The 26,112-nt window shown below is 50.1% G+C and overlaps 1 protein-coding gene across 1 annotated transcript in view; it reads left to right on the plus strand.

The window, feature by feature from the left end:
* The first annotated feature begins 1,618 nt into the window (after positions 1-1,618).
* Ebf4 (EBF family member 4) overlaps positions 1,619-26,112 on the plus strand; it is a 73,510-nt gene continuing 49,016 nt past the window's right edge. The window contains exons 1-7 of the mRNA XM_059261415.1: positions 1,619-1,924; positions 2,390-2,511; positions 13,608-13,764; positions 14,029-14,092; positions 14,227-14,282; positions 16,043-16,116; positions 17,040-17,108. Coding sequence (XP_059117398.1) covers positions 1,619-1,924; positions 2,390-2,511; positions 13,608-13,764; positions 14,029-14,092; positions 14,227-14,282; positions 16,043-16,116; positions 17,040-17,108 — 848 coding nt within the window. The remainder of the gene's footprint in view (positions 1,925-2,389; positions 2,512-13,607; positions 13,765-14,028; positions 14,093-14,226; positions 14,283-16,042; positions 16,117-17,039; positions 17,109-26,112) is intronic.

Raw genomic sequence — 26,112 nt, forward strand, 5'->3', positions numbered from 1 at the left:
GGAGAAGGGGAAGGGTTTTTAAGAATGGGAAGCTGCCGGGCGGTGGTGGCACACGCCTTTAATCCCAGCACTCGGGAGGCAGAGGCAGGTGGATCTCTGTGAGTTCGAGGCCAGCTTGGGCTACCAAGTGAGTTCCAGGAAAGGCGCAAAGCTACACAGAGAAACCCTGTCTCGAAAAACCAAAAAAAAAAAAAAAAAAAAAAAAAGAATGGGAAGCTTAGCCAGACATACCTAGTGGCTCGCATGTGTGATCCCAGCACTTAAGCTCTCTGAGGCAGGCTCTCACTTGACAGGTCTGGGAGGGCCTTCGTCTGCATTTCTAACAAGCTACCAGTGTCAATGCTGCTGATCCAGGAGCCATACATACTATGAGGGGCAAGGTTTAGAGTCAGCTAAAGGGATGTGGAGGGCGATTGGAAAAGAATTCCTTTTGAAAGACCCGCTTTCGATAATTCCCCCTGGGGTAAAAGCTGAGACCTTGAGAGGCCTGAGTGGGAGTGTCCCTTCCTCCTCTTTCAGAGGTGACAGGTGGTGAAAAACTGGGCATAAAGGGGAAGGGATAATGAGGAACAAAGAGGTCAGGAGAAGAGGCAGAGGAACTCTGGGGAGACACAAGACCCCAAAGCGTCCCGGGGATCCTTTCTCTGGGTCAGCGTTAGGCAGGATATTAAGGGTTGACTCAGAGCATGCCCCACCCCTAGGAGGATGGAGATCTGAGAGTGCAGGTGCAAGGCCACCCCCCCCCGCCCCCCTTCGCTGTTCTGCAGAAAACTGCTGAATTCGATCCAAGGTTTCCTGACAGCCCGCAGGACACACAGAAAAGGCTATGCCACAAGGTCAAAGGCCAGGAGGTGAGCTGGGCTCTTAACCCTAAGCCTGAGTCCCACGTGTCCAACTTGCCATCAAAAGTCAAGAGGTTTCTCAAAGGCGCAGTTGGGAATGTAAACTTGAGTTTAAGTAATCCAAGGACAGGAATAAGGATGGGAGATGCCCGACTAAGGTGGCCTGGGGCCCGCAACCTGCTACACACTGAGAGACCCTTGAGCACTAAACCAGAGGTTAAGCCGAGGTCAGGTTCACTGAGGGAAGTGCGGGGAGGCCCAGTAAAAAGTCAGAAGGTACCAAATGAGCAGCAACTCCCGGAATCAAGCCTTGACCGAGGAGAGGGTGGCGCATACTTAGGGGAAGGAGATGGGATCAAAAAGATGCTGGAGCTTCGTCTGGTGGCGACCGGGAGGCCGTGGTGGTTCCCGAGCGCACTGTGATGAGCAGAACTGCTTAAGCTGGGAGCTCCTTCGCCGCGCAGCCCCCAGCCCGCCCGGTCTTCGCCTTCCCCGGCCAGGACCAGCTTCCCGGCGTCCTCCCGCCGCGTCTCCCCGGCCGTGGCCCCCAACCCGGCTACCGACTCTCCAGGGTCCGCCCCGCCGCCGCGGCCCCAGCCCGGCCGCTCCTCCCCCGATGATGTCACGTCCCTGGCCGCCCCTCGGCCGGCCTCGCGCCCCGCCCCCGCCTCCCCTGGCCCCGAGTCCCCTGGGCCCACCCGCTTGCGACAGCCCTCCTCCTGCCCGTGCTCCCTCCCTTCGGCTCCCGCTCCCCAGGGAGCGGCGGCGGCGGCGGGATGGCCAGGGCCCGCGGCCAGGCCCCCGGGAGCGGCGGGCGGCGGCGGCCGCGGCGGGGAAGCCCGGGGACCGGGCCCCGGGGGGAGTCGGCGGGTCTGCTGCTGCTCCTGCTGCAGGTGCTGCCGCCCGGGGCAGCGGCAGGCCCGGGGCGCCGGGGCACTCGGGGACCTGGCGGCGGCTGCGTCTGCTGGCCCGGCGCCGGCCCTGCTTTTCCCCGGGACGCGCGACTGCTGCTGTTGCTGCCACCCCGGCCGCCACCGTCGCCGCCGCCGAGCTCTACGGCCGCAGCCTCCCCCTCTCGGATGGTAATCAGCGCCCCGCGCGGGCGCCGCGGGCGGGCGGGGGGGGGGGAGACCGAGGCGGGGGGAAGGGCGGGCAGCTAGCGGGGCGCTCGGGCCCCCCCTCCGACGACCGCGGCTCTGGGCAGCCGCCAGAGCGCGCCTCTGGGGCGCCTCCGTGCGGAGCGGGTGCGGGCTCCGCTCTCAGTCTGCTCACCGGCTCTCAGGCCGCGGGGGAATCCCTCCATCTCCCCGCCCCGCTCCCCGGGAGGGGAGGGGACAGCGTCGGCGCCCAGGGACCTGCTTTGACTGAGAGAGCCCCGGAGAGGCGAGCGTGCACTGAGGCTCCAGGACTCCGTGTAGCGCTGCGCTCCTGGAGGCTCCCGGTGCCGTCGGGTCGGGCTGAGCTGCGACGCCCACAGCCTCGGCGGGAAGTGATCCTTGGCAGTGGGGGGCGCCCACGAACTGCGGGTCCTTATGTTCCCCGCACAGGACGCTCTGCCCCGCGGTGGGCTCCACCTGAAAGAGGAGCCGCTGCTGCCCTCCAGCCTGGGCTCGGTGCGCTCCTGGATGCAGAGCGCGGGCATCCTGGACTCCAGCACCGCGGCGCAGAGGTAAGAGCCCCACCCGACCTAGCACTCTGGTTGTACTGTACCGCTTCGTGTCGCCTTCGTCCAGCATGCCTTAGCTACCGGACGACGAAGTCTACTGTTCACCCTCTGAGTCTGACAGACTTTTTCCTGAGAATATGGGACGAGGTTGCTCACTAGTGTCCAGGGCTCTGGAGGAGGTGTCGCATCCCACTGCACATCTTGAGCCTTGACCCACAGTTATTAGCCATCTAGAGATGTCCAGTCCCTTCTTCTTGGGCAGTCTCTACTGTTCCACTTGTCCAGTTCCGTGGCTACCCGACAAGAAAGGCAAGAAACTCTGCCTCGTTTTTTCTTTTCCATGCTCCTCAGAGTTGGGGCAATGGTGGTGTGCAGGGCCAGAGGTGTGGGTGGGGCGGAAGAGTGGCTAAGCCAGTGGGCAGTTGACCTTGCAGAATTGATTGGGGTTGAGAATGGGGCCCGAACTCCTCTGTTGGGTGTTTTTGGGTAGATCCTGAGGGAGGCAGGAAGCTCTTGGGAATTAGCAGACTCTACTCTGGTTACTTTTCAGGGGAAGGCATAGGGGTTTGGGCAGGAGACCTCGGTAAGGAATCAACTCCAGGATTTGGATGGGGATTTTAAAGGCTTGTTAACCCAGTCTCTGCAGCGGCTGGTACTCGGTCTCTAACACTTCCTCCAATCATACAACATGGACTGGAGGCTGTACATCGGATCGGGAGCGCATAAGAGCCTAGCACTCTGTAGAGACTGTCCCTGGAGACCCAGGGCAGGGTGGGCACTGGGTTTCCTGGAAGTTTAAACAGCTGCTACCCATCCTCTGAAGGACGTCGGCTAGAGATTGTCAAAGCAGACCGGGGCTGGCACACCACTCCCATTCACATACCCAAACTTGTGCCACTCCCATTCACATATCCAAACTTGTGCCACTCCCATTCACATATCCAAACTTGTTCAGGCATCACTTGTAGTGCTCCCCAACCTCACCTAATAGTAGACACAGAGTGTTTTGTGGGCAAAGGGATGCAGTTTTTCTGCACACCTGTCTTCACAGCCTTCAGGGAGAGTGCTGGGCTCTCCGCTGAGTGATCTCTCCAGGACAGGAATGGATATTGCAGATGAGCCAAATCCAGTAAGTTTTTAGAGTGATCTAAGTAGAGGTTATAGAAACACAAATCACGGTTGTTTAACACAACTGCTATCAGCCTGATAGTCTATTTCCTTCCCATTTCCCCCTTTAACGTTGTCTCGTGCTGTGCTTATAACTCTGTGTGCCCCCTTTTCTGTTGGTTTTGGCTTTTTCTTTAAGTTGAAGTAGTTGTGGGAAGTTACATAGTTGAGTATATTAGAGTGGAAGTTCGTGAGTTCGTGTTTCTTTCGGACTTTGCTCTCTGCTTGCCCAGGGCCAGCAGGTTAATGAGAGGCAAGCAGGAGTAACAGAGATGATATCCTGAAGGTGGGTGAAGGGACAAGAAATCTGGAGATGAGATTTTCAATATCACCCCTCCCCCACTCACCAACAGTGTTGTCTACACAGAGAAAGGTTCTTGAGTGGTGTCTGTTCTGGGTCCCCAAGGCCACATAACTGAAGCCCAAAGCCAACTTCTGAAGTTTGAACAGAATATTCTTCAGGCCCGAACTTGCTTCTCCCCAAGTCTGGAAACCCCGGCTCTAGGACATAGATTGACAGTTTTCGATTGTGTTCTAGAGGGGAAGCTAATCCTCGGTTCTCATTTCTCTCCACAATGTTCATCATTTCTCCAGTGTGTATCTTCTCCCTCAGTCAGCCTCTGCTCAGGTCTTCCCAATCCACAACGTAACAAGAAACATCCATCTCCCATCCTCCGCTTCTCTCTGTTCCCTGCCTGGTTTCTCCTGCGAGGTTGCTCGGTGTGGATGGTCTGTGCCTTCCTCACCTTCAACGACAACCACCTGATTTTCTTTTTTTTTTTTTTTTTTTTTTTTTTTTTTCGAGACAGGGTTTCTCTATGTAGCTTTGCGCCTTTCCTGGAACTCACTTGGTAGCCCAGGCTGGCCTCGAACTCACAGAGATCCACCTGGCTCTGCCTCCCAAGTGCTGGGATTAAAGGCGTGCGCCACCACCGCCCGGCCCCACCTGATTTTCAAAGCATCCAAACACATTGTCCCCAGTCTCAATCCCAATGTCCCCAAATACCACTTTTAACAATTAAACTCCTGTGCGCTAGACCCCATTCCTCCCTAGCTTGAAGGATAACTCGAGACTCCTGGTCCTGTACTCTGACCCACCCCCTCCCCCAAACTAGCTTCTCCGCTCTACACACCAAAGCTACATTTCCAAGGTACTTGGGGTGGGGGGGCTCACTATTTAGCCCAGGCTATCCTCCAGCTCTGCCTTAGCCTCCCAAGCGCTGGAATGACAAGTATACACCACTATACCAGGCTTCAAAGCACTTTTCTCTGATCATGCCCTTGCCCTGATTAAAGAAAGGAAAAGTGCCCCACTCCCTCACAGCATACCCCTGTCTGTGTCCTGTGTCCTCCCACGGTGCTGCCCAGACTGTTTTTAGGGCTAAGGATGGTCACCACAGGATGCTGTCACTGGCACGTCACCATTTCCCAGATAGTTGGCATTCAGGACTCATCACAGTCGGACCCAGCTCTCTTTCCCAACTTCCATATGACAATGGCCTGTGATGTTGGAGAGTCAGCAAGACTTCCAGACCTGCTTTTTCTTAAAACAGTCCTCAAGCCCTTAGAATCACACACCCACTGAATAGAGCCTCAGCCAGCCTTGAAGACCAGACTCCACTTCAGCACCTGGCTCTGTTTATGCCCTGCCTCCCTGCCCTGGAGAGCAGTTCCTAACGTTACGTAAAGATGCTTACTAGAGGCCAGGCTCTGCTGTCCTCTGCCTGTCCCTGTTTTACTGGCGCTGCCAGCTGAGGCTTTCCTGTGGGGCAAAGATGGCAGCCCATTCGTCCTTCTTTCTACAGCACCCACAGGCTTAAGTAGTCCACCTAGCTGTCTCCAAAAGCTTCCCTATTGGGCACCTCGCCTCACCTCAGTATGTTCCAGCAACTAACTGCCCTACATCCTCCAGCCACCCTCTCCAATTTTATAACTTAGACTTTACAAAAATGCCAAGATTTTGAAGAAAGTAGAGGAGGAGAAAAAAGTCTGGAAGGCCTCCCCAAGATCAGTGAAGGGGGCTCTGCTAACACCAAGAAGATTCTGAGCGTGGGAGGTAGGGAAAGAAGAGGGCTTGAATACCCAGCTCACGGGAAGGGGAGGGGAGGCTGGGAGATAGGCTTCCTCTCCCTGCTGGGGGCTCCCTAACAGGGATGTCTGCTCAAAGACCCCTAGCCTTTGCTGTGACTGCCCCTGACCTGAACCAATAGGAATTCCTCTCTTGAGACCTAGCCGCAGACCATTCTCCATCCTCTGTAGACAGGTCTTCCTGCCTGTGGGCTTAGCACAGGGGCAGCACTTTTGTCCTTCTGGTGTGTTTCCTAGGCTGGGGAGTCTAGAGGGGCCTGCTCAGCCCTACCCTGCAGTAGTCCTGGGAGACGCAGGACTGCCCATTCTGTCAGGCAGTCTCTGCCCAGGAGTGAGGCCTGAGAGAAGAAAGGCTGCTGGGGATGTCTTTCCTGTAAGCAGCTGTAGGCTAGCCTCTCTGCTAGGAAATGCTTTTGTTTGCTTTAATAATTAATCGCTGCTCCTCATCCTGGAACCTGGCTGGCAGGCTGGCCTGTGGGTGGATGGTGAGAGGGTAGACAGAAGAAAAACGGGGTGAGTAGTCGGTAGGTGGAACTGAAAGACGCTGGGGAAAGCGCTCGAGCACACGTGTGAGGGTCTCCTGTCCCCTGCCGGCCATTTAGACATGGGTCACTAAGTAGAATTGTGCTGAGTAGTGGAAAGAGGGACTCTGAAGCCTCCACTAACCCAAACCTCCTCTTCAACAGATTCATCCACACACAGGTTCTGGGCAGCTGCCCTTAGCTACCAGGCCTTCCCTCTGTGGGTACCACTGAGGTGGGTGTGCCTGCTTTTATCTTCTTTGTTATGCATCATGGCTAGGTTCTGAGCATTTCAAGGCCTGGGCAGGGCTAAGTCAAGAGATCTTGGCTGGAGGCAGGCACAGCATGACGATCATGATCAGTCCTTGGGCACGGAGAATGCCTAAGGGAGAGCTTGGGCACCAATGGGATGCTTAAAGGAAGAGGAGTGTGGAAGAAATGAACCTGGGACTTCTGCAGCCCTGGCGGGAGAGGGAAGAGAATAGCAAGACTGAGCAGGAGAAACTGAGGCAAATCTGAGACTAGCGATGAGATATGGGAGGCATACGTTTTTGTGCTGGAGGTAGAGGGTGCTCAGCAGAGCCTGCTTCCAATGCTGATGACTTCAAGGTGTGCCTCTTTAACGTAACGTCTCAGATTTGAAGATGGGTCAGGCTCCAGCCAGAGTGCTGCTGTTCAGCATCTTGGGCTGTCAGGTAGGCCAGACTTAACATTTGGCAGGAAACCAGAAGGCCGAAGCCCCCAGGGGCGCCTTGTGAGGGGATGCAGGTGGTTATTGTTAAATTACTATTTATAGTAAGTATGTGATCAAGCATGAACATTTTGTAAATAGAGACAAAGGCTGCAACAGGGGCTTTGTCTGCTAGAGAGTTCTGGATGCCAGGAGAAGAGCACCCTGGGGCATCTTGCTTAGCCTTGCAAGGGAACATCTCCAGGGACCTGCTGGGTGGGCTCAATAATAGCATCCAGATACTCTGTTCCCCTGCCATGCCAACTAGCATCCCCGTGTGCTCTGGAGTGCAGTTCAGCTTAGTAGCCCAGGCTAAGAAGGTCAAGTTGTCCTTGTTCATTTCACCTCAAAGTCCTGACCCAGTGCTCAGGAAGCCTAGGCATACCAAAGCTTGCTGCACAGTGGGACTCTACTGTCCAAAGAGTACCTGTGCACACTAAGTTCTTCCTGGTGTCACACAAAGTCCCCTTTAATCCTGGGCCTGTGTAAGAACAGAAGATGGGACATGGTGGGAAATACCAGAATGAAGGCTTCCAAGTCTGGGTTCTCTAGACTAGGAACGAGTTCTCTACCGCCTCAACACCCTCCAGAGCTGAGAGGGAAGTGTTTTGACATTGTGTTTGCAACAACCTTTCTGAGAAACTGAGGGAATAAATTATTTTGGATTTTTTTTTTTTTTGAGATGGGGTTTCTTTGTATCAAACTGGCTGTCCTAGAACTAGCTCTGTAGACCAGGCTAGCCTCAAACTCACAAAGATCTGCCTGCCTCTGCCTCCCGAGTGCTGGGATTAAAGGCATGCAACACCACTGCCTGGCCAGTCTGGATTCCTACAAAAATGGTTAGTGTGACTGTTGTTGTCACTCAGCAGCACTTATCTGAAGAAGGTACATGCTCTGTTTCCTATGATGCTAAGAGAATGAAGTATCACTCAACTATGGGCTCCAGCAGTACGCATCCTGAGTAGGCCGGTGCTCGCTCACATTCATCATACACCCGGAATCTGCCGAGATGCCCTTGGGCTTCAGGGGCTAAAGATCTGCCGACTTCCTTTGTACCCGGTGCTTCTGGGTGGCTGCTGACAGTTGGAACCCACGCTTACCTTCTTAGTACCCTTGGCTGGCAAAGATCTACCTCAGCCAGCATCTGCTTCCTAATGCTTGAAGACTTGCTAAGGAGGCCAGAGCTTGTTCTTCCTACAAGTACGTACGGCAGGCAGGAGAGCAGCAACAAAACAAGACCAGCAGTGCAAGCTGGAAGGATGGCTCAGTAGTTAGTGGTACTCGCTTCTCCGTCATGAGGACCAGAGACCGGATCCCAACCCTCAGATCAGGCAGCTCACAAATGCCTGTCATTCCAGCTCCGAGAGAGTTGATACCTTCTTCTGTCCTCTTCGGGCACGCCTACGCATACATACATGCACATACACACAAATAAAATCTGGAGGATGAGGTCGTGGCTTAAAAGGTGGCCGTGCCTGACACACCGAGTCCCTGACCCGGTACTGGGGCGGGGGGAGGGGGGGTGAGTTTGAAGTACTCGTCCTCTGTGTTTCTGTGTTTTCCTAGTTCTCCGTAGACCTGAGCTCGGCTGCCTATGGTGGTAGCTTGTGGGGTTGCCTTTCTTGTCTCTGTCACACTCCACTCCTGAAGTTCCCTGAATCAATCCAGTACGCTGTTAATAGTGAAGTTTTTAATCACAGGGAGTTCTCTGCTTCTAGAACATAAAAGACACCTTGCCTCTCCAGCATTCAGGGCCCGATCTTCCTATCCCTCCATCTTTTTTCGTTCTGAGCGGGGAGAACACTCAATGCTTCCTGTAGCTCCCATGCCTGTGCCCAGCTTGTGGCCATGGGACTCTCAGATCACTGGGTACTTTGTGCATTGTTCCAGTATGTCTCTGTTTCTGTGCTTTAACTATGGTTTGTTTTCTCATCACAAGAGCAGCAGCTTCTCCCAAGGGGAGAAGAGAAAAAACATTTCCTTCCTCCTCCCCGGGTTTCTCTCTTTGCAGCTTGCAGTTCAGCCTAACAGGTGTTGATCCCCTCTTGCAGTTACAGGGACAGGAGCAATGAGGACAACCAGAGAAGGGAGACATGGTCCAGCCTGCTTCTGTTTTTTGTTTTTTGTTTTTTTGTTTTTTGTTTTTTGTTTTGTTTTGTTTTGTTTTTTTTTTTTTGGTTTTCTGTTCCTCTGTACAGCACATTCTTTGTATTATTGTGTATCATGCACATAAAAATACTAGACTCTTTCCAGCAAAATCTTTTCTCATTTTATCTCAATCTCCTCACTTAACTGGCTGAGGCATGACTGAGGTAAACTGGAGAATTCCCAGGCAAAGAGCAGAGGATGCCCCTAACAGGGGGTTTCCCATTCTATTGGCTAACCTTGGTCTGATGGGGGCTAAGACAGTCATTAATATTGTTCTGTGGTAGTTCATGGTAGTGGAAATGTTAACTAGTCAATGCTGCCCCACAGAAGCCTGTGAGCCTGAGCAGGGTGGAGGGTTGGATGCTACTCTAGGCTGCCTTAGGAGGAATAGAGCTAGGCTAAGTGAGATTATGTTGTGGGGCATGTGAGGTGGCTCTGTTTCCCTATGCCTCACACATACTCTGGAACCGGATACTGGTGCTTATCCCCTAGAGGAACCTGCTTTCTTTCCCCTTCCCTGATCTCTGTGCTCTCTCTCTCTTTCTCCCAAATAACTCTGTCCATGGGGAGGGCAGGCCCAGCACAGGTGGGTGTGGCCTAGGGCTTAGGGAAGACTCCCAGGTTTGAGTCTCGGGAGACCAGCATAATGGGGGTGGGGGGGGAGACAGGACTCTGGACTGACTGGCATTTGTCAAGGGGACTGGGGTGGGAAGCGAAACTCAGGCCACCATCAAGCGTTTGCACAGAAAAGCCCTATTGAATGGCCTGGGGATTCTGTATTCTCTCAACATGCACTTCTCCTCTGCCAAGGCCTTCCTCTCTACTTTCTCCCCACTGTCTGAGAGCCTACCAGACTCAGCACAGGAATATAGGACAGCAGTGATGGGATTGCTCTACAAGGCCACCCCCTTCGGTCATCTGTTCCACTTGGTGGTTCTTGAAGCCACCCCTGGCAGAGTTCAAGCTAAGCTGGCCTTGTAAGCAGGAGGGTGGAGCTCAGAGTTGATGTCTCATTAGCATATTCATCCATAGTAATCAGAGACCTGCTGAGATCAAAAGCTCTCCTCAGGCTTTCCTGCCTCTCTGCTAGGTTGAGAAGCTGACAGAGGGTGGTCAAGTCCCCACTTGAAAGGCAACCTAGCCGGGAGGGAATGGGAAAGAATGGAGAGAGGACAATACCCCCAGAGAAGGGAACTTCTGGTAGGGAAGAATGTTGGGCGCCTCTTGTCCTCTTGAACGGGAGACAAGACATCTGCCTCCTAGATCACCCATTCCCATGGCCACTGTGGCTCCCAAGAATGTATCCAGGAGAAAGAACAGTTCACTTTTTATTTGCTGTACTCTATATGAGTGGAAACATAGCAATCGCCTCATTCCCCGACAGCCTAGATACTGTGGCCTAGTATGAAGCCAAAGAAAACAGTAAGTTGATTTTTTTAAATTTACTTGTATTTGTTTAATTGTGTGTGTTGGGGGTGTGTGTGCTCACATGTACCATGGAGCACTTTCTGAAGTTGGAGGACACCTGGTGAGAGTTGGTCCTCTCCTTCTACCGTGTAGGTTTCTAGGATCAAACTCAGGTTGGCAGCAAGAGCCTTTTACCCACTGAGCCGGCTCACTGGCTCCCGATTTTAAAGCATTTGGTAGTCATTGTCAAGGAAGCATGCCTGATGGGCATCTGGGATGCTGGTGTGTGTGTGTGTGCGCGCGCGCGCGCGCGCGCGCACATGCACATGAGTGTGTTTTCAGTTGTGGGTGCATATGTGTGGAGCACACAGAGAAGTCAGAGCACAGCCTCATGCTCCTTTTACCTTCTGTTTGAGACAGGGTCTCCCACTGGCCGGGGACTTCACCAGTGACCGGCAAGCCCCAGGGATCCCCCAGTTCTGCTTCCCATCTTGCCATCTCTGGGATTACAAGCATAGGACACCTTGTTCGGCTTTTTATGTTGGTTCTAGGGGTTCAAACTCAGGTCCTCATGCTTATAAAGCACACAGTTTACCAACCGAGCCACCTCCCCAGTTCTGGGCACTGGTTTTTAATGGCAGCTGGCTTCCCCTGTGTAGTGGGTCAAGAAAAAGAACAAGACAGAGGTTACGATGCTTTCATGACCTAAAATGTGCAAGTCATGTGCTGTTATTTTTGTTATATTCTCTTGACCACACGGACCAGCAGGAACACATTGTGAGAGGAACCTGCTTAAGCACATGAGTATCAAGAGGCAGAATCCTTGGGAACCATCATCTTGGAGTCTGGGTACCTAATGCATGGGGAATACTAGCCTGAGCAAACTGAAGCGGAGTCCATTTTTACAGGGTGTCCAAAGGCCTTCAAAGGCTGCCATATGTGCTGTGAGTCATCAGTGTGGCCACAGCACTCTTCTCTAGGGAGAAGATAAGGAAACCTGTAAGAAACATGCTTTGGTATGCCTGCCTGGCCTGGAGAAGAAAGTCTAAACTGTTCCTGGTGTTCATATTCCTATACAGTCTGGCAGGAACTTCCAATGCAAACTTTTCTCTCCTTGCTTTACACCCCGATGAATGTGTATATGTGGTGTGCAGGTGCGTGCACGTGCATCTTGGCATGTGTAGGGGCACATGCAGATGTGTGCATGTGGAGGCCTGTGGTTGATGTCTTCCTTGGAGTCTTCCTTGATCATTCTCCAACCTACTCACTGAGGCGGGGTCTCTCAATCGAACCCAGGGCTCATCCATGTGGCCAGGCTAGCTAGCCAGCTTGTTATGTGTACCCCTGTCCCTGCCTTCCTAGCCATGCCATAGCCACTGGCATTTATGGGGTTCTGGGTCTCTGAGGTCCTCCTATTTATATGACAAGTGCTTTAAGCGTGGAGCCGGCTCCTCAGCCCCCGTTCCGCTTATTCCCATTGCCTTTCATTTTTCTCCTCCTTTCTCTCTTTCTCTCTTTATTTATTTTGAGACAGAGTCTCCTGTATCTCATGCTCACCTCCAACTCACTATGTAGCCAAGGATGAACTTCCAGTCCTCCTGTCTCCACCTCCAGAGTCCTGGGATTACAGGTGTGTGCCACCCATCCTGGTTTTACCTGGCACTAGGTATCGACGCCAGCGCTTCCTTCACCACAGGCAGTCACTTTTCCAACTGAGCTACATCCCTCACCCAGTGCTCCACTTTCTGAAATCTGCTCCCCAGACACTTGCCCTTACAGATATTCCTGGGGCTGTTTGTTCTGCTCTCTTGCCTCTTCCAGTTGCTGAGTTTGGACTTACTCCCCGGGGTGGCGGGACAGCGCAGTCTCTGTAAGCCTCCGCCATATCCCACAAAAAGAATTATTATCCTTTGTTTTGTTTTTTTTGCCAGGTGTGGTGGCTCATATCATAATCCCAGCACTTGGGAAGCTGAGGCAGGAAGATCACAGCAAGTTTGAGGCCAGCCTGAACTACATAGTGAGTTCCAGGCCAGCCTAGACTACAGAGTGAGACCCTATCTCAAAAACAACAACGATAAAAACAAGACAAAACCAAAACACTCAAAACAAAACAAAACAAAACAAAAAAAAACTCAAACAAACAAAAAGAAAACCCCCAAACAATATGTTCCTCCTTTGCTTCTTTTTACATGGTGACATATTTGGGGCTAGGGATACCCACACTCTGACCTGCCTGCAAATTCCCGCCTCTTCCAGGCACTTAATTCCAGTGCTACGTGCTGCATGTTCCAGTGTTTAGTGCTACACTGGAGTTTATGGGCAATCTGGTAAACAAGGCCTTGCTCTTTTTGTCCTCCTTGCTTCTGAGCAAAGTTTCTGATGAACCAGGAGAAAGCCTTTTTTTAAAGCCAAACTAGGAGATCCTCCTGCCCAGAGGCCGTGATGTCATGAAGCTGGAGTCATGCCCTCTGTACCGAGAAAGGGTATTTCCCATCTATAGTCCAAGGTCTAGGATGAGCAGGCTAATAGCCTGGAACCAGTTCAGTGTCCCTGCTAGTCTGATGGACATCATGTCCCAGGCAATGCCATTGTCGCAGTGAAGCCCTAGCTGAAAGCTGGGGTGCGGTAGGAAATTCATTCCAGTATCTCCAAGGTGTCCCCGATGCCCTAGTACACACTCCTAAATGCCTCTGGATAGTACAGTGAATTGGTTTACAGTTTACACACTTGACTTTAGAGATAAGCCTTCCTAAATATGGGTCCCAGGGAAAAGCTTGCAGTGGGGAGAGCCTGTCCGATGCCTTCATGCAGCACTGTGGTATTCCTTCTTCTCAAAGAAGCATGCTGGGGTAGCCTCAGTGCTGGAGGCCTCTCTGTGGAACTGATATGGTCCTGTCCAGGATGGAAGGGCCCATCTCACTTGACCTCTTGGCATGTCCAAGCCTACTCCTGGCCAGCCACCTACCTGGCCGGAACCACTGGGGTCTTGCTCACCGGAGGGCCCTTCCCGTGGTTTTCCAGTTCCTTTCCTCCCACAGTGGCGTGGGCCTGGCAAGAGCACATTTTGAAAAGCAGCCCCCCTCCAACCTCAGGAAGTCCAACTTCTTCCACTTCGTGCTGGCCATGTACGACCGGCAGGGGCAGCCCGTGGAGGTGGAGCGCACAGCCTTCATCGACTTCGTGGAAAAGGATCGAGTGAGAGGCTCATGGGCTGGCCTGGGACTAGCACTGGGGGTGATGGAGGGGCTTCAGGGACCTGGCCACATACACACGCACAAGCACACTGGGGGCGCTGAGTGGATAGATAGATGGTGAATGAGTGGGAAAGCATGGGCCGATGGCTGGAAGGCAAAGAAGGACCGTGGGATTCAGGTGGAGGGTAAGGACGAAGGAGGCTATGGGTGAAGGAGCTTGAAGGCCCTGAGCACTTGAACACATCCTCCTGTGTTGTCCTTGCAGGAGCCTGGGGCAGAAAAGACGAACAATGGGATCCATTACCGCCTTCGGCTGGTGTATAACAATGGTAAGCAGTCTGAATACTGCAGCACCCTGAGACACATAGCACCCTCATCAGGACTGGAAGGGGTGTGGGTCTAGTCATCTGAGGCACCCTCATCCTCCCCTGACAGCAAGTTCTTTCTACCTTTCCCATGCCAGGACTTCGGACAGAGCAAGACCTCTATGTGCGTCTCATCGACTCCATGTCGAAGCAGGTGAGTGCTCAGGCCCATCCTAGGCTTGTTTGAGTAAACATCCTTAACCCCTCTCTGTCTCTTTTGTACCTTTACTCCCACTGCTCTGGCTCTCCCAGTTCCCTGCCTATGGCAAGAAGATGGTGCTTTGTCTCTCCAGTCAGGAAAAGAAAGTATTTATAAAAAGACCCTGGCTTAAGTCCTATCCCTTAGCAGCCAAATCTTAGACACAAAATCAGGGGCATGCAGTTTATTGGCGAGGAGAGAACGCCCTCCTCAGGAGGAGAGGAGAAGGAGCAGGGCAGGGGGATACCCAGGAAGCAAGTGGTCTCAGGTAGAGTCCAGCTGTAGCCCAGTCCGCAGGCATCCCTGGACTAGAAATGGCACTGGAGTCGGTGCCTTTAGAGCCAGAAGGCAGCATTTTGCATCTTCTGTCCATCAGCCGTTGTCTGGGGACCGTGCCTAAGGTGAGAGTACACAGTAGAGGCAACTCCACTGAGAGCAATTCTCCAGAGAAAATCCTCTGGTGTCATCACCAACTGTAAAGGGGGATGGGCGCACTGGGTCTTCCTGTGTGCAGTCCCACAGCCCCACAGCTCGTACTGCAGGCGACACTCAGCACGTGGTCCCAGGAAGGAGGCTGGGGCTGACAGAGCAGCTCAGGAAAACCAACCTGATGCACTGTGAGAAGCAGCCCAGGTCCCAGGGCTTTCAGAAACACACTGGGAGAAGGAGCTTGAGTTGTAAACGGGCCAGATTGGCAGGTCTGGAATGAAACATGGCAACTTGCTCGCTCGTGTATGGACAGGTGCTTCCGGCAGCCTCTACCCAGTCCTAGTCCCAAAGCAAAGCAGAATGGCTTATGCCCAGAGAACTCTCCGTCACTGTGACAGGGGAGGCAGGCCAAGCAGTGGCAGTGATGCTGGGTGGCAATGTGGGAGCCTAGAGAGAAAAGGACCTACAAACAGAGGAAGGCTGGAAGGTCCAGAGGCTAGGAGACTAGGAAGCCAGATTTACAGTTTGGGAAGCTCACTTCTGGGGCAGGGGCGGGCTGGGAGACTGAGGAAGACAGGATACAATGGTGCAAGAGCAACATACTGGTCCGAGCTGGGGAAGTGACATCAGGGAGGCGGGGAGAGGCAGCTCAGTGGCCTGTTCTCTTAGAGTGCAGAGAGGGACAGTGCACATGAGCAGAGAGGGACAGTGCACATGAGCAGAGAGGGACAGTGCACATGAGCAGAGAGGGACAGTGCACAGGAGCAGAGAGGGACAGTGCACATGAGCAGAGAGGGACAGTGCACAGGAGCAGAGAGGGACAGTGCACATGAGCAGAGAGGGACAGTGCACATGAGCAGAGAGGGACAGTGCACATGAGCAGAGAGGCAGGAGCCCACCGTAAGCACAGAACAGCCTGCACAGGGCAAGATGCCAGGAGTGGCTGAGGATGCGAGCATGATGCAGGGTGGGACCAGCAGCCTGTTGGCTCCTCCGGCAGGGGATCCGCAGACCTGGCGCCATTCTTGACACCTAGGTGATGGTCCTCTTTGAGGGTAGAAGACTTTCCTCCATCTGAGCAGCCAGGCTTCAGATGGACTCTGCTTTGCACCCATGGACCCTTCAGATCAGGGCAAAGGGCATGCATGGTCTTTCTTGGGGTGGGGACCTCTCCTGGGCCTGGGTTTGGCAGACACCAGGGCAGGCTCACAGGCTCGCCTGTGCTTGCCACGGGGCCTTGGGAGGAGCCTCCTTCCCCGCGAGCCTGCACGTTTCCTCCTCCCCAGGCTATCATCTATGAGGGACAAGACAAGAACCCTGAAATGTGCCGAGTGCTGCTCACTCACGAGATCATGTGCAGGTAAGATGGGCAGTGTCGAGATGCACCTTGGTGTTGGCAAGACAATGTACCTTGTCAAGATGTAGCTCAGGGTCCCTGTCAGGCCCTGCTCCTGGTTCACAACACCTCCAGTCCCCTGGGGAAGCAGGGGCAGGGGAGAGACTCCTTGAGGCCCCATTAGCCTGGCCTGTTTATGTGACTTCTCTAAGTGTTTTTGCAAGAGAGGCCTCCTACTGCTTCTGGAAGCTTAACTAATGAAGCTCCAGGGAGTAGCTCTCTGGGAAGATGGGGACAGGGCTGGCTTGGGCAACACAGAGGCCTCTGGGATTTGCTTAGCGGCCTGGTGGAGGAAACCCAGCTGTTTAGATGTGAGAAATGCTGGGCAGCTCTTCGGTAGATAAGTTGGGGGTGGGGAGGGGGACATAGCTCTTAGCTCTCCCTTCCCTTTACTCTAGAGCTTAACATTTTCTGCAGGGCTTCCCTGGATATACCAGTCCTGCTGTGCCTCAGAGACAGTTCCTAATATGTGGAAAAGAAAATATGTTTAAAAACCTGTAGTTGAGACAGTGGCCACCTTGGAAGGGAAATGATTAAAATAATAATAATTTTTTAAAAGCTAGAGAAGGCCTCTGGAGTGCTGGGCACTGGACAAGTCTGGGTCAGGGTGCTGCTTACAGGGGCAGGTTCACTTTGTGATCATCCAGGAGACCCTGTAGGTGACCCACTGCTTGGTGCCACGAAGATTTCCCAGCCAGCCTCATCCTTAGAACTGGGCTGCCAAGGGTCCTGCTGAGAGCCTTCCTGGCTTTCTCCCTCAAGTCCCCAGAAGAGATCCCCTGCACATAGGAATTCTACACCCTGAGCAGGACATCTGATCCCTCACTGGGCCTGTCCTCTCACACTCCTTCATCTCTTCTTTCTGTCTTTCTTCATCTCTTCTTCAGTCGGTGCTGTGACCGCAAGAGCTGTGGTAACCGGAATGAGACACCTTCAGATCCAGTCATTATTGACAGGTACAGGCTTGGGGAGGGGACCTGGACTGAACCACTGAGCATTCAGCAGAGAGGTGGAAGCAGAGAGGTTCCCTAGGGTGCTATGTGGGTGGCTCTGAGGCCAGTGAGACTTCCTAAGGGGCCAAGGAAGTGCCAGCCATAGCCCGCTGAGAGAAGTCCCTCTGACAAGCTCTCTGGAGCTGCAGTCCCCAGCTCCTTTAGCAAAGGAACCAGAGAAGAACAAGGATGTGACAGGATGGGGAAGAGCATCTAAGGAGGGACCACAGAGAGTGGGGTTGCTGTGGGCAAGGTGCTGGTGCTCTGTGCTGTTTGACTTGACTCCTGAGTGCTAGGAACACATCTGTGCACCCCCACACCTGTCTTAGATCTGGATTTTGTTATATAAGGGGAGAAGCCAAGAGTCAGAGACACAGAGAGAGAAATGACATTCAAAGATGTCCACAAGGTTGCAGATCTGATCAACTTGGATCTAATGGAGGGAGTCCATTAGAAAGGAGATTTGGGGGAGAGAGAGCAAGTTTGCAGGGTGAAATGCTAGGAGTTTCGTGGTAGCCAGACCATGTTTGGGAGGCTAACTAAACCCCCAGGTGGGAAGTTTAAGAAGCAGCTGAGAACACAAGTGGGGGTCCTAAGGGAAGGATGTAGGCTGTGGACACAAATGTGAATAAATGGGATGGGGGAAACGAGAGTTGATAGAAAACAGGAGAGTTCCAAGGGCTGGACCTGAGGTGTCCAGTATTTAGATGTCATGGAGGCATAGAACAAGCAAAGGAGAAGGAATAGAAGCTGCCAGTGAGGTAAGAGAAAAACCAAGGCAGTGCCGTGCCCTGGAGCTTACATCAAAAAATGCCCCAAGGAGGAGGCAGTAGGCAGCTGTAACCAATACTGCTCAGCACTGATCATTAGATTTAGCAGCGGCAAAGATGTTGATGACCTCAACAGGAATATTTCAGCGGAGTTGAGGTGCATTGCCAAGCCCTTGTACAATGCCAGGGATTGACCTAACTGGGGCAGCCAGAGAATGAAGGAATGACAAACACATGGACACACAGGAAAGCTGGGATTGGATGTTCTGTGCTCAATCTCAGAGGGGCCTTGGCATCCCAGAAGCTCAGTGTGTTTAACATATACAGTTCAGCAGGGAGGTGGGGTTATTGCATATAGCTGAACAAGGGGCTGAGGCTATTACCTACAGATAAACAAGCACTCGGGGTTGTTACAGCTGCACAAGGAGGTAGGTTTAGCTAACCGCACACAGTAGGAGCAATCTCTGTAGGGGAGCAATCTCTGTAGGGAAGCAGTCTTCAGGATGTGAACATTGGAGGGTGGGGGTGGGGCGGGTCTGCGCATCTGTCAACTTTCGAACTCAGACCCAAGGAAGGCTTTTCCATCCCTCTCAGCCTCACCTAGGGGAGGCTTTGCCCCTCCTGTGGGATTGAGCTACTGGAGTTTTTGATGTCCATGTCAACAATATACATACAGTCCGGACTTAACTGGCTCCCTACAGTGTACAAGGAGAATAGGATTGTAGAGTTCAGAAACCGCAGAACAACCTTGAAGGGGTCAGAGAAGCAGGTTGGTGGCTGGAACAACGTAAGTAAGAACAAGGAAAACTCCAGTGTGACATCCAGTATATGCAAGAAAGAGAAGGGAGGATTTCTATGCTACTGCCTACAGCTAGTGAAAGGGGCAGGCTCTAGTGCATCAGCTGATACACTGGCTTCATCCGGGAACACTGACCATTGGGCCAGGGAAGGAACGAGGAAGACAGAGAACATGGACGCTGAAGTGGGTCAGTGTGGGAGCTTGCTGATACTCCCTTCTGATTGCTTCTTGGTTTTGTTTTATGATGGCTTTGTTTTCTCAGTGAAGAAGGAAGGTGGACAGCTGAGGATGAAGATGGAGAGGGAGACACTAGGGGGATGGCATAGTTAGTTATCTAGGAGAATGAATGGTCTGGGGAAATCTCACGTCATTACCAAGCAGCGGCAGGGCCTGCTCGAGTTCTGTGGTCATACATTTAGAGAGAGCTTTCTCTGGCCATCTTGGGCTATACAGGTAGAGCTGCAGAACAGGTGAGTGGTTATGTGAGCCCCAGGGGAGGGGTTGCCAGCTGAGCACAGTGGAAGCTGGGGTGGTAAAAGAGTGGAAGGCAGGGGCAAGATGTCATTACAGAGATGAAATGGGACTCACGAGGACTGAGGAGTGAGGAGGGGGAATGTCGGTCCAGATGGGGTTGAGAAATTGTTGGAGATGAGTGACTAGGCAGGAAGTGAGAAGGGGGCTGGAGAGTAGACTGCTGAGAGGTGGGAGTGTTTTGTGTTGAATTTTGTGCCACAAGGCCAGCAAAAGAGGGGAGCAATGTCAACAGAGGAGAAAATGCTCAGGGAATGGGGTGGAGAGAGTGTCGGAAGAAGAAAAAATCTGTATTGGTACTGAAATCATCAAGGACTGTATACAGGAGCAGCATTCGCGATTATAGATAGTGCAGGAAGTGTGAGGTTGACAGACAGATGCAGTGAGCAATGACTCCCCGACTTCCCCTGTCTCCATCAGTAACCCGACAGTCCTGTCCCAGCGACTTCGTTTCTCGTTCTCTGAGTACGGCTGAGCATACCCTCACGTTTCTTTTTAACGCTCTGTTCATGTTTTGTGCTCAGTCTTCTCTAAGATTGGTGTCTCTTAGTGGCTTATCTGAAAGAACTCGGTCTGTTGCTCTGAGCTGTACATGTTTGTTCTGTTCGGCTGTTGTCTTGAACGGTGTTGTGATGAAGTTTGTCTGGTCTTTCAATTTAAAAAAAAATATTCTGGGCTTTTGTTGTGTTTAGAAAGGCTTTTATATTAACATTATTTTATTTTATTCTGGAGATGCTAAGGGTGAAACCCAGGGCCTCTGAGGTACTCTCCTGATGAACTACACCTTCATTCCTAAGATGACTTTTAAAGTTTATCCTATGGGGCTGGAGAGATGGCTCAGTGGCTGAGTACTTGTTGCTCTTGTAAGGACCTGGGCTCTGTTCCCAGCACCCACATGATGGTTACTACCATCAATAACTCCAGTTTCAAGGGATCTAACACCTTCTTCTGACATCCTAGGGTACCAGGCACACATGTGGTATATATACATACATTCAGGCAAACACTCACATAAAGTGATTTATTTTTTAAAGCAAAAATGTTATATCCTATATGATACATACCAAAGAACAATAAAATAAAAATCATGAAACATTCCACAAGACGGGTGAATATGAGACCAGCCTAGGATACACAGGGAAACCCTGCTCCATGAAAACAATAAATAAAAATTTAAAAATCCCACTGCAACCAATTCTTTCTTGTTTCATACCATTGTGTACTCCTCTTGTGAAGATGAGTGTGACTTCATTATTTCTAAATTAAGTTACCACTGACTGTATAATCTCTAAATAATATGTTGTGTAGTTAGAGTTGTGTTTGTTGTTGTTGTTTGTTTGTTTGTTTTGCTGTTGTTTTGAGACAAGGTCTGACTGTGTCGCTCTGGCTGTCCCAGAACTAGATATATAGACCAGGCTGGCCTTGAACCCATAGGGATCTGCCTGCCTCTGCCTTCTAAATGCTGAGATTAAAGTCATATACCACCACACCTTGCCTACATTTTTCTTTTTTCAATTATTGTTTTTTTTCTTGTTTATGTATTTATTTACTTATTTACCTACTTGTTATTTATAGTTTTTGAGACACTGAGTGGTCCAAGCTGCCATTGAACCTGTAATTCTCTTGCCTCCTCACTTGTATAGTGCTGGGACAGTAGATGTTTGACACACTCAGCTCCCAGTTGATTTTTGTGACCTCTTAGTGTTTTAATCACTATAGATTGATGATGATGATGATGATGATGATGATGTGAAAAAAGTATATAGGGCAAGTGCTTACTTTCCCTAAATATTTTTTCAAGAGAATACTGGACATTTGGACCTTTAGTGTTCTTCATGCAAATTTTAGAATCTGCTTGTATAGATTCTCACATCAATCTACACATGTACACACACACACACACACACACACACACACACACATACACACCTACTTAGTGTGTAATAATATCCTTTGAGTAAAATGACAATGAATACAGTCTATCTGTCCATTTACACAGCTGCTTTTAATGCCTTTCAGTAAAGTTGTATAATTTTTCAAGGCCACATGTACTCATTCACTTATTCAGTAAATAGTTGTTGAACAGTACTGTGTACCAGACACTGGGTAAATAGTGTACGTACCAGAGTCTGATACCAGATAGACAAGGAGCTAGAGATGAAGTAACCAAGGAAAACTGCAGCTGCATCATGGCAACTGTGTCTCCTGCCAGTCAGAATGCCTTTGTGGTTAAACATCCTTGAAAATGAACTTACGTTGTTCAAGCTTTGTTAGACATTAAGATGCCAGGAGGCATTCCCCTGCACATGTGCATTCACAGGGGGTCTACATTCTCAAAAGACCTGACATCATTATACTATTACTTGCATTGTGGCTTTTCTTTTAATGTGTATGGGTGTTTTGCCTGCATGCATGGATGTATGTGTACAGCGTGCATGCCTGGTGCCAGAAGAGGTCAGAAGAGGGCATTGGATCCCCTGGAACTGGGCTTACAGATGGCCGTGAGCTGCCATGTGGGTGCTTAGAAACAAGCCTGGGTCCTCTGCAAGAGCAACAAGAGCTCTTCACCTCTTAGCCATTTCTCCAGCCCCATACTGTGCTTCTGACACCCTCTATTGGTGGGATTTTCTAGAGGAGCATGGGAACCAGTGCTCTAAAAGGGAGATCTGGTCCACCATGACCTGGGAGGGAGAGTTACCTTATGTCATGAACTTGCCACTTAATCTCATAAATACACATGAAAACCTTTTTAAAAATCCAAATGCAGAACCTCCTGGACTACTCCCTGTCTTGAGGTGGTCCACTACAATCTCTTTTTGGAGTGTTTATTTTGCTTAATTTGTTTAATAAACTTCTGCTTAAATCATCCAGTCTTGACTGAATTTTTTTCCTTCTCAAGAAGACAAGAACCAAGAGACCCCAGGGACAGCTTTAGGCTTTATATATGAATATAAAAGAATAAACAAGTCAGACAAAAATACTTGTCCCCATGGGAAAAGAAAGTGCGGGGAGTTAAGTAATAATAATTTTCAAGAAAACGTTGGTTATTTTGCCCTGCTGTGTTCTCATGTAAATCTTTGAATCTACTTATATAAAGTTTAAGTCTTTTAGAAGGAAATGGGGAAATAGGGACAAGTGAGTAATTCTGATGGAGAAGTGCAGTTTTAAATGGCATAGTCACAGTTGACTTAACTGGAAATGTGGCATTTGAGGAAGGACTTCAAGAGATGAAAGAATGAGCCACGCAGATATACATACCTTCTCATGACCATTTACATATTTTATTCCCATTGAAAATTATATCCTTAATTTTTTCTTTATTATTGAGAAATTCATACACATGTACAATAAATATGATCATATCTTCCCCTGATTTCCCCATCCCAACTCATCACACCCACCCATGTCCCTCTTAACATCTCCCCAACTTCGTAGGGTTTTTTTGGTTTTGGTTTTGGTTTTGAGATGGTATTTCTTTGTGTAGCCCTGGCTGTCCTGGAACTCACTCTGTTGACCAGGCTGGCCTTGAATCCACCTGCCTCTGCCTCCCCAGTGCTAGGATTAAAGTTGTACACCAGCACCAGCACCACCCCAATCGTGTCTTTCTTCTTTTTTTTTTTTAAGCTCACTAACAGCACATGCACACCAGTGTGGGGTCATGCACTGGGGCATGGGAATCACACCAATCATCAAAAAAAGTGATTCTCCTTCTCCCAGCAACTATCAACTACCAGTAGCTCCTCAGTAAAGGGTGGGCCTGGAGATCATTTACCCATCTGTGCTGGAAGTTTGGGTGGCTTGATCTTGTGCAGGTAACCATCGCTGCTATGAGATCATGATTACAACCATATCCTGTTCAAAAGACAGCATTTTAGAGCATTAGCCCCATCTTCTGTCTCAGTGGTTCTCAACCTTCCTGATCCTGCGACCCTCTAATGCAGTTCCTCATGCTGTGGTGACCCCCAACCATAAAATTATTTTCATTGCTATTTCATAACTGTAATTTTGCTACTGTTATGAATTGTGATGTAAATATGTTTTCCAGTGATCTTTGATGGGGGTCACGACCCTCGAGTTGAGAACCACTGCTCTGGCTCTTACATTCTTTGTACTTTCTCTTCCATGATGTTCCCTGAGCCTTGGTGGCAGGGTTGATAAAGATGTGACATTTAGAACTGAGTGTTCAGTTTCTTATTCTCAGCACTTTGATCAACCATGCTGCACTGACTACTACCCACTGTATGAAGTAGCTTCTTGACCAAGGTTGAGAGCAGCCTAGGTCTATGGGAGAAAACATAAATATGTAGAAGGCATTTGACAGTATGACTGCTTAGCAAAACAATAACCAGTTCTACCCAAGAGCCTGGGACCTCCCCAGCAATGGACTTTTACATTTTTTTAAAAAATTTTATGTGTATAGTATTTTGCCTGCACACACACACACACACACACACACACACACACACACACACACACACCAGTGCTGGTGCCTGTGGAGGCCAGAAGAGGGCATCAGATCTCCTGGAACTGGAGTTACAAATGATTGTAAGCTACCTTGTGGGTGGCCAGGAACCAAACCTGGGTCCTCTGGGAGAGCCGCCAGTGCTCTTAACTGGTGAGCCATCTCTCCAGCCCCACCCATGGACTCTTGACCAAGCATGAAATTCCCTCCTGTGGCGCCACCATATCCACATATCATTTGTTGATGTGCAACTGATTTTCAGATGTGATCTTTTGCTTTGCTTTGATTTAATTTTCTATGTACGTGCCATTTACTCTGAACCTCTGTTTTAACTATCCAGGCCTTTTGTATGTGACTTTTATTGCTTTATTGCACTGTTTAGGACTACAAGCACAGCCTTGAGTACCGTAAGCATTGTAGGCTGGGCATGCTGGTGTACACCTTCAATCTCAGCACTCAGGAAGCAGAGGCAGGCAGAATTCTGTGAGTTTGAGGTCTGACTGGTCTATATAACAGTTCCAAGCCAACCTGTCAAAAAATCAAGCAACCAAGCACTATAATGGGCATTACTTTGACTTTTCTTTTTCAGACAGGGTCTCCCTCTATAACCCAGGCTAGCTTCAAACTTGTGATCTTCCAGCCTTAAGCTCCCAAGTGCTGGAGTAAGCTGCCATGCCTTGCTTGTAACGGGCATTCTTGTTTTGTTTTGAAATAGTGTCTTGCTGTGTAGTCCTGGCTACTTGGCATGTAGACAATACACTTATTTATTTGGTTGGCTCTTTTATTTGGTGGGTTGGTCTCCTTCCCTTCCTCCCTCCCCTCCCTCCTTCCTCCCAGGATTCACTCACTCCTCATTCTTCCTTTTACTTCTTATTTTGGAACAGGATCTCACTAAGTTTCTCAGGATGGCCTTGGTCTCATTCAGTATCTCAGACAGGCATTGAACTTGTGATCATCCTGCTTCCACTTCCCAAGTGCCTGGGATTATAGGCCTGTACCACTAGGTCCAACTCTGTTTACAGTGGCACACAGTCGGGAGGAGGCTCAGCAGTTCAAGGCTATCTTTGGCTACATTGCAAGTTCGAGGTTGCCCTGTACTGCATCAGACTCTTTCTCAAAACAACATAAAAGAATGTTAACACCAGCTTCCTACCTGTGGATTATATTCCATCGGGTTAAGGAAGGTGGCTTTCCATTTTAACCATGGATGGATGTTGAATTTAAAATGTTGCTTTTCTCTGCATGTCTTGAGTTGCTCATATAACTTTTCTCCTTTAATCTATTTACCCATTAATGTGCTGAATTACGTTAATGGGATTTTGTGGGTTTTTTACTTGTGTGCACACATGTGGAAGTTAGAGGTGGAGGATGACGTCTTTCTCCCTCTCCTCCACCTTACCTTTTGAGATAGTATCTCACTGAACCTGATATGCGCAGACTGACTAGACTGGCTGGCCAGTGAGCTCTGGGGATCTGCCTGTCTCCATCCCCTCCACTAGGGTTACAGATGTCCGTGACCTCTGGCCTTTTTACATGGATGCTGGGGATCAAACCCAGGTCTCATGCTTATGCTTACGGGCACTTTACCAACTGAGCATCTCCATTAATGCCAATAAAGTTTAATACCACGTGACTCGTGGTGTAGAGAGCCTATGACGATTCGCTACCTCCATCTGCCGTGCTAGCTGCTCTGCCGATCATATGTTTAAGGCGCTTGCTTTTATGTTCATCTGTGATCTGTAAATTTCTTATAATTTACTTTTTATTGTGTGATTTTTGACCCATGATTTGCCAGCATTAAATAATTAAATGGGGCTCTGGTCTCTTTTTATTGTTTGTTGGATGAGTTTGGATTGTTCTGTGAAATTTTGTTAGCATTTGTCTCAGGTTTGACTCTGTTTTCAGTGATCAGAAAACTACCTAGGCCTTCTGTTTCTTTCCACTGAGCCCCAGGCCTCATGCATACCAGGCAAGTGCCCTGTCACTGAGCTGCACCCCAAACCCCTCCCACTGTTTAATGAGCTTACACTTAAAGGGATCTGTGCACCGTTGCTAAGTTTTCGAATTTGCTTTCACAAAGTTGTTCATAAGGTTCCTTTTATAATTTCTCTGGCTGGATGTGGTGGCACACACCTTTAATCCAAGCACTCTGGAGACAGAGGCAGGTGGATCTCTGTAAGTTCAAGGCCAGCCTGGTCTACATAGGTAGTTCCAGGACAGCCAGGGTTAAGTAATAGAGAAACCTATCTCTAAATAATAAATAAATCTGCTTTTTTGGCTGTGAACCTTTTCTCTCTCTGTTTGTGTCATTCCCTTGTCCTTAAATTTTGCTGGCAAATTAACATTTTTATTATGTGCTTATTATTTCTTGTTTATTTGTTTGAGGCAGGATCTTGCTATGCAGTC

This window comes from Peromyscus eremicus, chromosome 4 (assembly GCF_949786415.1).
Source record: "Peromyscus eremicus chromosome 4, PerEre_H2_v1, whole genome shotgun sequence".
NCBI lineage: Eukaryota > Metazoa > Chordata > Mammalia > Rodentia > Cricetidae > Peromyscus > Peromyscus eremicus.